This window comes from Haliotis cracherodii, unplaced genomic scaffold (assembly GCF_022045235.1).
Source record: "Haliotis cracherodii isolate W230 unplaced genomic scaffold, xgHalCrac1.p SCAF_1, whole genome shotgun sequence".
Taxonomy (NCBI): domain Eukaryota; kingdom Metazoa; phylum Mollusca; class Gastropoda; order Lepetellida; family Haliotidae; genus Haliotis; species Haliotis cracherodii.
In genome coordinates, this window is record NW_027266264.1 from 67,467,796 (window position 1) to 67,480,816 (window position 13,021).

The following is a 13,021-nucleotide window of genomic DNA, read 5'->3' on the forward strand; positions in this document are numbered from 1 at the left end:
AAACGTCTGAGACCTGCATCACTTCTGGCTTTCCTCCCACATTAAGCTAACACGCCGTGATATAACTGGAAAGCTGTTAAAAGCGGCGTTAAACTCAACTCACCCACTCACTCACTCACTCACTCACTCACTCACTAACTCTACATCTGAGACAGACATCCACATGTTTTTACATTTCCTGAGACAAAAACTAATGGGTAATATAAAAAACTGAATTTCTTAAAGCTTATCTGTACCTTGTGAAATATTTTTGAAAACACCTCACCAAGATCTACAAACTTAAGTCATAAGTAATTTGTAGTTATTCGTGTCTCATAGGTTAATCGCACCTGCACGTATCGTTAGATAAACAAACAGTTCAATTATCTACTGCTGCTCAACAAAATATATCTTGCTGCATCTTTGTAAAGTGTTTAATGCTTTTATTTGTTTGCTTTTGTTTTTATTTGTTGCTGGTTTTAATAATAATTGAATTGATGACTAAATTCAATCAAATTGTGTGGACTCGTAAGCTTATTAAAAAATATGACGACAATTTGTCCAAATATAAATTTGGCAAGAATATCGAAACATATTGTATCATAGCATTTCTGAGAGTGTTGTACGTTTTCGGTTTTCTTTAATACCCCAGAATATACATACATTTGTTTGTGAGACCGCCTCCGTGGCCTATAGTTTTGCGCCGCCAAATGTCTGTTGAGTTTGCCTCAGTTGTCTGATAGCGAAGTATGTATTTAGATTCTTTCGACTGCGAATAGTGTCACGCTCTAACTTTCGGCGGCATTCGACCGCATCCGTGGACGGTTTGGCGTACAGAACGTTTTCCCGGAGGACGTAAGGTCGGTGGTTTAATAACAGGCCGCATCATGCCAAAAGACGTAAAAATGGTACTTGTTAGCCTCTTTGGTGTATGGTATGTAGGTATATGCGCGTGCGTACGCGCGTTAGTGTCTACGTAGAAAGGCAAAATGTTAATTTGTTGTACCTGCTAATACTGCAGTATGAAGTTTAAGGATTGTTGGGGCCTTGACTGTTTATACAGACAGTGTAACGTACGAGATATGTGATATAAATATTGCATATAGCAAAGCATTAAAGTTCGATCTCATTGTTTCATGTAAATTACTAACAGGTGCATATAAAACAAGTACTTCAGAGGTAATATGTTAAACGGAATTATAACGCATGCGTAGCTATAAATAGTTGGGGTAAACCCATATTATGTCCGGGTACAGATGTGGTTCTATTTCCGAACAGGAAATAGAAATTATGATTCATTCTAACGACTGTAGTGCAGTGTGATGTACACACCATGAGGGGAGACTGTTTGTAAACCGACCTAGTCACAGTGACGACTAAACTCACAAGAGAGGCAGAGGATACACGTGATCTCGGACGGAGAGGGAGCATGGAGGTAATATATAGTCACGTCTATAACATAATCATATAGATATGAATTATATAAATGCAAACAATAGCAATTTGAATGTATAGAAAGGGTGTTGAAATCTACGTTTCACAACAAAAGGAATCCTCACACTGTTTGGTGTTTCGTACATTGAGAAACAGTAGAATGTCAGATTGATTAACATATAAATAAATATACGCGACAAAACCATTGTTATAACAAGGGGAAAAGAGTTAATTGTTCGATTCCGACGATATCATAAGCATGAAATTATGAATCACTGTCAAATATAGTGAAGATACAAGGTGTTTGCGAAAGGGTGAGTGTATCCGACCACACCGAAGGGAATTGCATTGGACATATATGTATCAAAGATTAAATAAAACAACTCTGTAACAGAAACCTCAGAGCCTTCATATCTCCTAATTTCGGGAGTTGAGAATGAGATGAGTTAAGGATGATAGAGCTGAGAAGGGGAAGGTCGGTGGAATGTAATAGGGGTAATTGTCGTATGAGAAATACGAGTAAGGAATAGTACAAATCCATATGTTGAAAGGAAGTTATATGAAGGCTGGCTGTTTTGCATCATTTGCCATTCTAAATGGACATATTCCTCGTGCGATTTGTGTATACAAAGTAGAGACAAAACTTGCTGATGGAACAAACTATGAAGTTCTATTCCTAATGAATTACATTATAAATCCAAACTAGCTTTGTATCCATTTATTTTTAACACAGCTCCTTGGTCATGTTACCAGCATTATATATTAATTGAAAAATATAGGAAAACAAGCTTCCATCATCACAATCATCACGTTTTCATATAGACGAGAACAGTTACAGCTGTACTAGAGCGGTTATTCAATTCAGAAGTGTGGTTTCTGTAATGTGACCTTATTTCCAGTATTGTCTCTCTATTCCAGACACGGCTGCTTGCATATTGCTGGATCGTGATCATTGCAACACTCAGAGCAGGATCTGGTACGTCTGCATTTAATCGTATCCGACTCACTTGTCTACCCACCTTAATGTAAACCAATATAGAAATTAATCGGAATGAATGATACCAAAAAGTTAATACTTAAGCAAGGGCCATAATTTGACATTAACGGCGGCGTCATTGTAAACGAGAGAATGTTCCACAAAATTGTAACCCAGGACACCTCTGGTGATATAGTTGATACAGATAACATTTCATAGTAACAGTACGTGTGTACACCGCACTAGTATCTTCTTATATATTGCCTTTGGCTAGAATCTTGTGTCGACACATTGGGGGATTACTGCAAGGGAGCGGATTGTTCACAACACGGAATTGATGTCACCTGTGCGAAGACGTGTGACACTTGCGGAGAAAAAGGTTTGTTATAGAAATCTTATTCCTTTATCTGTTTATCGTTCCTTAAGCTAACCTTAACTTTGATTAAGATGTACAACTTAACCAAATGTTATGTATACAGAGAACACAATTCGGATAAGATCTTGATTGCTGTTGTTGTTTCTTATTTCTATATATGTTAACTTCTAAACACAATATATTGGTATTCGTTGATATACTATATCTGCCAAAAACTAAGTTTGATAAGTATACACAAACAGTCTCTCGAAATGCAAATGTCAATTACAGTGGCTTCATAATACTTTCCTAATAATACGACATTAATTGTGCAGGTTGTGCAAAAGGTTACTACAGGACAGCTGAGAGAATCTGTGAATCCTGTGCCATTCCGCCGCTATCGGTATCACATCGTACTGACTCATACAACAGTTCCTGTCTGGAAGAGTGTCCCGATGGCAAGTGGGGACTTGACTGTAATAAAACCTGCAGCACTGGGTGTACGTCTACTTGTCGCAGGTGGACTGGTCGATGCCATGGTGGATGTAAACGCTGCTACTTCGGTGGTAAATGTAATCAAATACATGCCAAGTGTATCTGTGACCAAACCGCCGGGAAATGTATGTGTAAAGAAGGACATTATGGAGAAACGTGTGACTCAAAGTGCTCACTTAATTGTATAAGTGGTGTATGCGATACCACGGGTATGTGTTCGAGCGGATGCAAGGAAGGTTGGTCTGGCAAGATGTGCTATCACTCCTGTGTAAACTGTTTACTGAGCAAGTGCATGGCTAATGGAACCTGTACACAGACTTGCAAGACTGGTTTCTATGGTAACTTGTGTCAGCTCGCATGTAACAAACAATGTCACAATATTACATGTAGATGGAACACAGGCGAGTGTGACGAGGGATGTACTGCTGGGTGGTATGGTGGCAGATGTGACATCAGATGTCCAGGAAACTGTGCTTCAGAATTGTGTGACAGAACTGATGGTGCATGTTCACACTGTAAGAATGGGTTCATGGGTTCCAACTGTACAACACCATGTCCACGTAATTGTGCTACGCAGAAATGCGAACAAAATGATGGTTCGTGTGTCAAGTGTAAAGTTGGCTACAGCGGATCTCACTGTGACACATCTTGTCCAGACCATTGTGCTACGAAGACATGCAAACAAAATGATGGTTCGTGTGTCAAGTGTAAAGTTGGCTACAGCGGATCTCACTGTAACACATCTTGTCTAGATAAATGTTCGAGTTGTCACCAATATGGAAATACATGTGTCTCATGCAGTGCTAGCTGGTACGGGGAAACATGTGGCAAATCTTGCAACACATGTCTGAATGGTACGTGCAACATAAATGATGGAGCCTGCCTATATGGATGTAAACTGGGTAGCTATGGACACCACTGTAATCGAACCTGTAATGAAAACTGCTTTAAGACAGAATGTTTCCGTGACTCGGGAAACTGTACACACGGATGTAAGGACGGCTGGTGGGGGCCTCAGTGTAACAGCAGATGTCCGTCACACTGTGCCAGGTGTGACAGAGTTGATGCTGCATGTCTGGAATGTGAGGAGAACTACTATGGAGAGAACTGTAGCAGCAGGTGTTCCCCCAGGTGCGGCAGCTGTGACAGAACAGGACACTGTCTTACCTGTGCTGAAGGCTGGGAGGGAGTCAACTGTCATGGTAACGTTCCTTTTGTTAGCTCACCTGACAGAAAGAAACGGCGTTTTGGCCGAGACACCATTTCCCTCCACTGTGTTGCGAAACTAACGTATTTCTTAAGTATGTGTCTTTATGTGTAAGCTGCGGAAGTAATTCAAAGGTAACCTATCATTTACAGTTTCAACAAAATCATAAACGAGCTCCTGTGTTACTGGATTGCAAGTAAAGATTCAACCGTCGCATAGCATTAGTATTGTTGTGCGGCGTTAACAACAAACAATCACAACCATTTTTATGTTGTGTAAGTTGCGGCTGCTACATACTTAACCTTTTAACTAACCCCTAGTGAACGTTTCAGTGATCAATTGTTATACTTTTCCTTAAATGTTGTAGGGGGCGTCGTCTAAGGCGCCGCGATTATGTTTCTAGGTTTGTCAGCACCATACCCGTGCTCGTGGGTTTCACCGAAGTGGTAAACGTCTGAGACCTGCATCACTTCGGGCTTTCCTCCCACATTAAGCTGACACGCCGCGATATAACTGGAATATTGTTAAAAGCGGCGTTAAAACCAACTCACTCACTCACTCACGTAAATGTTGTAATCTTGATCAAACAACTTTTGAGCAAGAGTCGCATGAGGCCCTTTAAAATCTTGCTTGATCAAGGTTACGACATTGAAAGCCTTCTCAGGATAAGAGGATAAGCATCACTAGGTATAGATCCGATCCCCGGGTGCGTCATACCAAAAGATAATACACTTGTTGTTACCCTGCAAGGAGCTCTTCCCGGGATAAAACAAAAACTGGTAGGCATGGTGCCAGTATACTGTGTCTGAGTGGGATATTCATGTTAAGACCGCGGTATAGTATCTCAGTGGGTGGTACTAGCAGCAACACACACACTTGCGTGCTCGTTGCAATAATCTTGAAAGCGAAGTTACTTCCTGTTTCACATCACCACCAACTATTTCTATGAAGGAACAAAACATAATATTATACGTTATCAGTCTTGACTGTCAGAAAATATGATTATTGATAAGATGATAAGAGTTTCTAGAAAAGAATATATCTGTGTATAGTCTGTATAAATCACTCTGACTAACTCACTCACTCACTCACCCACCCATTTACAGTTGACTTGTGTTCTCCCATGAGTTGTGATGCCACTCCATACCATTACAATTCCAAAACTGACGACGTTGAGTAACGCAAGCGTTGCTAAAACGTTCTCTTGGACGCCTGTAGACCCTTGCACGACCATCATAGCTGTCCAGATGAAACCTGGACTCGGCTGTGAACAGTATGCTGTCCCCGTCCTGTCGTATGAAGCTTTTGAGGCTGTATACACCAAGCTAGACGTGCCTGACGGTGACGTGAAACCAAAATTTGGCTATTATTGGAACGTCGGAGCAGGATGCTGTGCTCCCTCAACAGGTTGCGTATAGTTCTGCCACTAATTGGTCTCAATCCAGGAATTGGCGGAATTTTTAAAGTGGCAGTATCGATTCCGTAAATGCACCAATCGAATATGGTTAACTTTGTGACGTGACGTCATACCTGGTCGACCGGCCTGTGGCAAGTTGCCCAGCAGTAGATTACGTCTCCAAATGGAGATGCTCCCAACAAATACGCAAACATCGAAATTGTGCGCCGTTCATGAACATGTACGTGCAAATAAGGAATCACGACCTTAAAGTCGAGGAGATGTCTTCTATGTATTAAGAGAAGCATTATTTAATATGAGAATACATATATTTTCATTAAACGTTATATGAAACACAGTTATTTTGATCGATTACAATACACACAAGGGGGACATAATGATTGTACAAGCCAATAAATGACGTTAGAATTATGACATATGAAATGAATTATTATTAACCGGCGGAATAAATCTTAAAAAGCATAGAATGACTCACTAAACATAGACCTTCGCCATAATAGGCAAAGACAAACAGTTAGACATTTTGACAACATTTCCCAGTGAAAAATCATAGTTTCAAATACATCTTAATATATGAACATGAATAGAACTTTTGTAAGTTCCGTGCTATTGATCTATCTCTTTTGTATCACATTTCAGAGTCGAAGAGTCTGCAGCCATCAACACTAATATGGACCTCTGTAGTCGCAATTCTGCTGCTTATCATTGTGGTCATGACCATTAAGATGTAAGTCCGGATCCTTACAGTCACAATATCGGATTAATATCTGAATTAACATCCTCGATTATCCAATTTATTTTTTAAGAAATAAACAACGACCACAATATATATGAGATATTCCATGGCTGTTTCTAAAATCTGATTGGACGGCTATTATTAGCAGCGTGTCTCTCGAATGCCCTTCAAAACGAAGCCATGTTGGCGAAAGTGAGTGAGTATGGTTTTACGCCACTTTTAGCAATATTCCAGCAATATCACGGCGGGGGACACCAGAAATTGGCTTCACTCATTGTACCCATGTCGGGAATCGAACCCGGGTCTTCGGCGTGACGAGCAAACGCTTTAACCACAAGGCTACCCGACCGCCCCTGCTGGCGAAAGGGTCCAAGGGATTTATCCTACATATTATACAGTGGATACTTGTGGATGCTGTTGGGAAAAAGAAACTGAAAGCATGTGAATGATAACATCTAAGGCCTTTAAAGGCAACGGCTTTCTTGGTTAATGTTAAATATATCCTCAACAAAACAGATAAACTATATGTTTTGTTCGTTCATTACACCAATATTGCTGTGTTGCGGTGTGACTACCCCTTGGACGTCACATACATATACTATTTTGACTTCTCTAAAACGATTTCCTACCGAGTGAGTAATAGTTATGTTGTTTATATGCTGTAATTGTTATGTTTGTCAGTTGTTAATTGTATACCCGCGTGTGTAACATTGCTCTATAAGGCGTTTTCTCATTCAAACAAATATATGATTTAATCATGTTTGTTCATAACAAGGAATCTTGTCTTTAAACTTTTACTGTTTCCCCTGAAAATGATTAACTGCTTATATTCGCGTTACTGTTTCAGGGCAATAGTTTGTCATATCCGATTTAATGAACATCATCCAATTAAAATATCCCGATACGACTGTTGAGGAAATTATTACGCCAATATTTGCATAATAATGTGTTTATCGCGGCTGTATCTTAGGGTAATTCATCCTCGACATGATTAAGGTTGAACCATTTTCCAAATGTTTCAAACATTTCAAATTAGACAATATTTGTGGATATTCCAAAATAAGTTTTAAAATTTCGATATTTTTTTCAGCGTGTCTAAAAGGAAAAGAGCGGTATACCTCTCCCCCCGTTTTGAGGACAATGTTTACTCATCAGTTGATGATATGTCACTGCATGAGTTGGCTGAACCACGAGACAGTACTGGATCTCAGTATGCAACAATCCCAGATGCTGCAGTATCGTTGGAAGACAGAGGCTACGAGCAGCTGAGACAGGCTTCCCCTTGCACGGGTTACACGACTCTGTACTGAGAAGAGACAGTCTGATCAATTACATCATGTTCTTCTGGAAAATCTTACCATTTCAGTGCGGTTACATACGCTTATTATGGACAGAAGCGTAATTGATTGTTTGAAGTAATGATTAATACATTTAATCCTCCATCTTTGTAGCCTAGTAGTAAAAGGTTTCGCCCGTCCCTACAAATGCCTGGGTTTAATTCCCTACATGGGACAATCTGTGCAAAGCCCGGAGTAAGAAACTGACGAGCTAGACTCAAGTTGTTTATTATATTTCCCAATTCGGATGGATACATGAAAGGATGACACTGTTCTTTGAAATTATGTTTCTAAATTTGTCAGCACCATATCAGTGTTCATGGGTTTCACCAATGTGGTAAACGTCTTAGACCTACATCACTTCGATCTTTTCTCCCACATGAAGCTGACATCATGATACAACTGAAAGACGTATCAACACAGCGTTAAACCCAGCTTCGCTTACTCAGTCATTCATAAACATTTACAGTAAATTAAAGGAGCGCTGTTAATGTGAATATCTGTATATAAAATATTTAGTTTATTTACTCACTTATAGCTTTCTGTGTTATTGTTTGAGTGATTCAAGAGAATAAACATTTTGCTTCGTCTTCATTTTACTTTGTCAAACTTCATTATAATTTCGAATGGTTAAACAAATTAACATCTATACAAGCGAGCATGGCAATTTGTTAAGAGTCTCGTGGCGTGATTTGACCACATGCATGGATTTAAAAAACGTTGAACAAACGATTATTGTTGATATAAATGAAAACACGTTCCAAAAATATTAACAATCAACATCACTACTTCACTGTTAAACACACACTTGCACATTCTTTTGGGCAGTGTCGAGGAAGATTTGTCATATCAAACATCTATCATGTTACAAATGTGCCCATGGTCACCTTTGCCAGTTGACTTGAAGAAGTAATACACGTGCGTTATAATCGATTACTTCATTAAGTGATGCTGGGTATTTAAATACCTATATAAAGTTTAGTTAAGTATAACTCCATAACTAAATGTACATCGGATAAGAGGTCCATGTTGGAAGGGAATAACATAATATTCAAAATTAAGAGACACGATTATTGCCAGTTTCCAGGTCCATAAAGGACATGCAGTCCACCCTGAGTATATGTATTGTGCCTTTTCAACGTGAAATATAGAAGTTTTAGCTAATCTAAATGTGCGGATTCTTCAGGAAAGGATGGGATGACGTCATACTCTCCAGTTGGGACAAGTAACGGATGCAGTTTATGACTTAACGATAAGAAATAATGCTTGAGTGACTATTTCAATCAGATATTCCATTAAAGTTTAACTATGATTCATACATGTGCTGTGCCATGTATTCGAACCGTTTGGTTTGGTTGAAGTCAGCTCAGTAATCTACCTATGTTGAGGGGATGTCCTCTCGGTAACCAAAAGGCAAATACATCTTCACCATGATACACTATATCATAGTAATGTCGACACTAACTCGACACTGCCATGGAAACAAGATGCTATAACGTCTCTCTGGAAGAGCTTGGTGGGTCACGTGATTGTGGTTACCGACATTATGAAATGATTCAAGTGGAAGCTGACCCAACGGCTGGTGCAGATGAAGGTGACGGGTGGCATGATAAGTTGATGTTACAGACCAGAGATGCTGTGAGACGGGGCCAGCCGGGGAGGCCGTATGGTATACACAGCTAATATCTACATCTGTATCTAATACCTGATGTGTATATTCGGGTTTGATTAAAATATGTATCAGCACTGCTGTATGTAAACTTTGAATTAGTAAAACTCTAAAACATATTTGATTGCATTGAATTACAATATGTGTTTTCTTTCTTCTTAATGTGTTGTGTCAAATGTGAAAGACAGCATTGTATGCTTCATTACGTGGTATGTATACAGTTATCTCCCTTACATTGTATTTCCATTCAGCATGGCTGTGTCTGTGGTGTTGACTTCCTTTTCACCGTGATCTATTTTTACACGTGATATCAAATGGAAATACTTTAGAAAAAACCTTCAAACCAACTGTCCTCAATTCTAAAGGTTGTGTAAGCTGTAAACAAAACGATATTTTGTACAAAATGACACTGGTTTGAACAGGGGGTTGAATAGATCCTAGTTTTTACCGAGAACTGTTCAAACCCCATTTGTTGTCAGCACACCATAACTGACCCATCACTATATGTCACTTTCTGTCATTTGTTAGTTGTTACTCACATGTAAATAATATTACATGAATATCTATTTTGACCAATGACATCCATCCATCCAGGAATAATGTGTCAGCTTTGAATTCTTTATCAGATGAAGGAGGCAGTCTCGACTTCCGTGTTACTCAGGCGAAGCGATCGACTTAAAGTTATGTGTAAATGTACCTCACACTCACTTACTGTATTGAAGTGGCATATATATATATATACATGATAAACATTGGTATAACAGTATGGGTTTGTTATAGTACAGTATTTCTCTCCTTCCTCTTACATATTTGTCAAAGAGATTATATTTGAAACAATCTGTACTTTGTAATATTCACATTCGTTATATTTTAACTTCATGTCTGCTTTTCTCAACCCTGCACTTATATAGTGATATATAATACATTTATGTAAAATAAAATACTTTCCGGCTGATTATTATAAACATCTAATATAAACAACACACAACAGTAATTATCATGCAAGGCTTTACTCAGACAACAACAAACAGACATTCATGATTTTGGATCTTGTGCGGTTCTCTCCCTTACACTGCTAGTGCATCAACAATGAGCGGTACTGTCTCCCTCTTATTATTGCTGTAAACTTCCAAACAAATGTCATGCATTACACGGTGTAAATAAAACACAAACTGAACAACCAACAAGATATTTTAATAACAAGTGGGCCAAATGTTACATGTTAACCAATAAGTCCCATAGCCAGTTTAGATAACTATTACAAACAGACCACGGAATAATTCGGTCTGGCTTTATATGGGTCTCAGCGAAGCTGTTTGTATATTATCAACTATTATTATTGTTTTGGGAGGGGAGGTGGGGGTGGGGGTGGGGGTCTTCTTTTTCATCAAATGCTACTTGATATTTGCCTCAAATACTTTCCGTGAATATGCAGAAAATCACTCCTCGATTGAAAAATGGATTATGCTTAATCTTTCAAACTGGGATTTGGCGATACTGGATCCTTCAATGTATATCTGGGTACGGATTTGTAGGAGCTTTGGAATCCCGTACAAGAGATAAATGGACGTGTCTTCAGGTTTTAGGGTCAAGTAAAAAATTGCTGATGTATGGTTTTGGCAGATTCTTCCCCAGTCAACATACTGGCTTTGTGTGTGGCTTCTTCCTAATTCTTTGATCATGTATCCCTTCTCCGTACCTCGTTAACAGCATGATGCAGGTTGGTTGATCACATTTACATTCCTCACTTTGCTCTTCTTGAAAGCCATTTGACATGTCGGGGGCAAATAGACCTTTCATGGTCTATGTCGCCTTAAAACTCTTATAAAACCCAACCAATTTGCAACATCGTTAACATGAATTGCAGTCTAAAATAGTAAATTGGAAGCGTTTTTTAAAAATACGAACAGGAGAAAACGTCGGGATGTATCACTGTCGCCAGAGTGAAACGGTTTTCGTAATGAAACTGCGTGCATATTGATTACGCGCGATTGCCTTGATCTGCATGCTCGAGTTTAGTTACCCGATATGATACGATGCGCTCTTCACGGATGTGATATTTCACTACATATACAAGAGACGGAAATAACAAGGTCTTAACATTCACTATGTACTTATTCCACGCAGACAATTCCCCGATTCCCAACCATGTCTCTTATTTCTTACTTTCTTTACTATTTCTAACCGTTTACTTTCTCACATGTAATCACTGAAACTGTTATCAATAGAAGAAATGTTAAAGTTAACATCGCTGAATTATGTACTCAACACATTGCATTCATTGTAGCAAGTTCAGAATTAATAAAGACTCTATTGGAGTGTAAGGTTGACATGCGTGTCGAGGACATGTTGAATACGGTGTAAGAACGAGAAGCCGACATTGAAAAATGGCGCTGAATGGTAAATACAAATTCGATACTAGTTCATGTGATGTCGCTCCAGGAACAGATTCATTGAGCTGATTTCTACATTTGAGACAGACATCCACATGTTTTTACATTTGCTGAGAAAAAAACTAATGGGTTATATAAAAAACTGAAATCTTAAAGCTTATCTGTACCTTGTGAAATATTTTTTGAAAACACCTCACCAAGACTTGAAGTCATAAGTAACTTAAGTCATAAATGATTTGTAGTTATTCGTGTCTCATAGGTTAATCGCTGAGCAGTCAGTCACCTGCGCGTATCGTTAGATAAACCAAACAGTTCAATTATCTACTGCTGCTCAACAAAATCTATCTTGCTGTAAAGTGTTTAATGCTTTTATTTGTTTGCTTTTGTTGTAATTTGTTGTTGGTTTTAATAATAATTGTATTGGTGACTAAATTCAATCAAATTGTGTGGACTCGTCAGCTTATTATAAAATATAAAATATGACGTTAATTTGTCAAAATATAAATTTGGCAGTAATATCGAAACATATTGTATCATAGCATTTCAGACAGTGTTGTACGTTATCGGTTTTGTTTAATACCCCAGAATATACATACATTTGTTTGTGAGACCGCCTCCGTGGCCATTAGTTTTGCGCCACCAAATGTCTCAGTTGTCTGATAGCGAAGTATGTATTTAGATTCTTTCGACTGCTAATAGTGTCACGCTCTAACTTTCGGCGGCATTCGACCGCATCCATGGACGGTTTTGCGGACAGAAAGTTTTCCCGGAGGACGGAAGGTCGATGGTTTGATCACTGGCCGCATCATGCCAAAAGACGTAAAAGTGGTACTTGTTACCCTCTTTGGTGTATGGTGTGTAGGTATATGCGCGTGCGTGCGTGCATGTGTGTGCGTAGAAAAAGCAAAATGTATATTTGTTGTACCTGCTAATACTGCAGTATGAAGTTTAAGAATTGTTGGGGCCTTGACTGTTTATACAGACAGTGTAACGTACGAGATATGTGATATAAATATTGCATAT

At 38.8% G+C, this 13,021-nt stretch overlaps 1 protein-coding gene and 1 long non-coding RNA gene across 2 annotated transcripts; both read left to right on the top strand.

Moving 5' to 3' along the window:
- The first annotated feature begins 1,309 nt into the window (after window positions 1–1,309).
- Window positions 1,310–2,741, top strand: LOC139461688 (uncharacterized). The gene is made up of 3 exons (XR_011653001.1): window positions 1,310–1,414; window positions 2,332–2,389; window positions 2,664–2,741. It is a non-coding gene; the product is annotated as an uncharacterized lncRNA (long non-coding RNA).
- A 608-nt stretch (window positions 2,742–3,349) lies between these two features.
- Window positions 3,350–8,404, top strand: LOC139461464 (multiple epidermal growth factor-like domains protein 11). The gene is made up of 3 exons (XM_071243002.1): window positions 3,350–4,441; window positions 6,503–6,590; window positions 7,690–8,404. Exons 1-3 carry the CDS (start codon window positions 3,367–3,369, stop codon window positions 7,907–7,909), a joined length of 1,383 nt encoding a protein of 460 aa, XP_071099103.1. The 5' UTR covers window positions 3,350–3,366; the 3' UTR covers window positions 7,910–8,404.
- The last annotated feature ends 4,617 nt before the right edge of the window (window positions 8,405–13,021 follow it).

Coding starts and splice junctions, on each gene's coding strand:
- LOC139461464 (XM_071243002.1), top strand. CDS start 3,367: ATGTGTAAAGAAGGACATTATGGAGAAACGTGTGACTCAAAGTGCTCA. Junction 4,442..6,502: donor GGAGGGAGTCAACTGTCATG/GTAACGTTCCTT, acceptor ATCACATTTCAG/AGTCGAAGAGTCTGCAGCCA. Junction 6,591..7,689: donor GTGGTCATGACCATTAAGAT/GTAAGTCCGGAT, acceptor TATTTTTTTCAG/CGTGTCTAAAAGGAAAAGAG.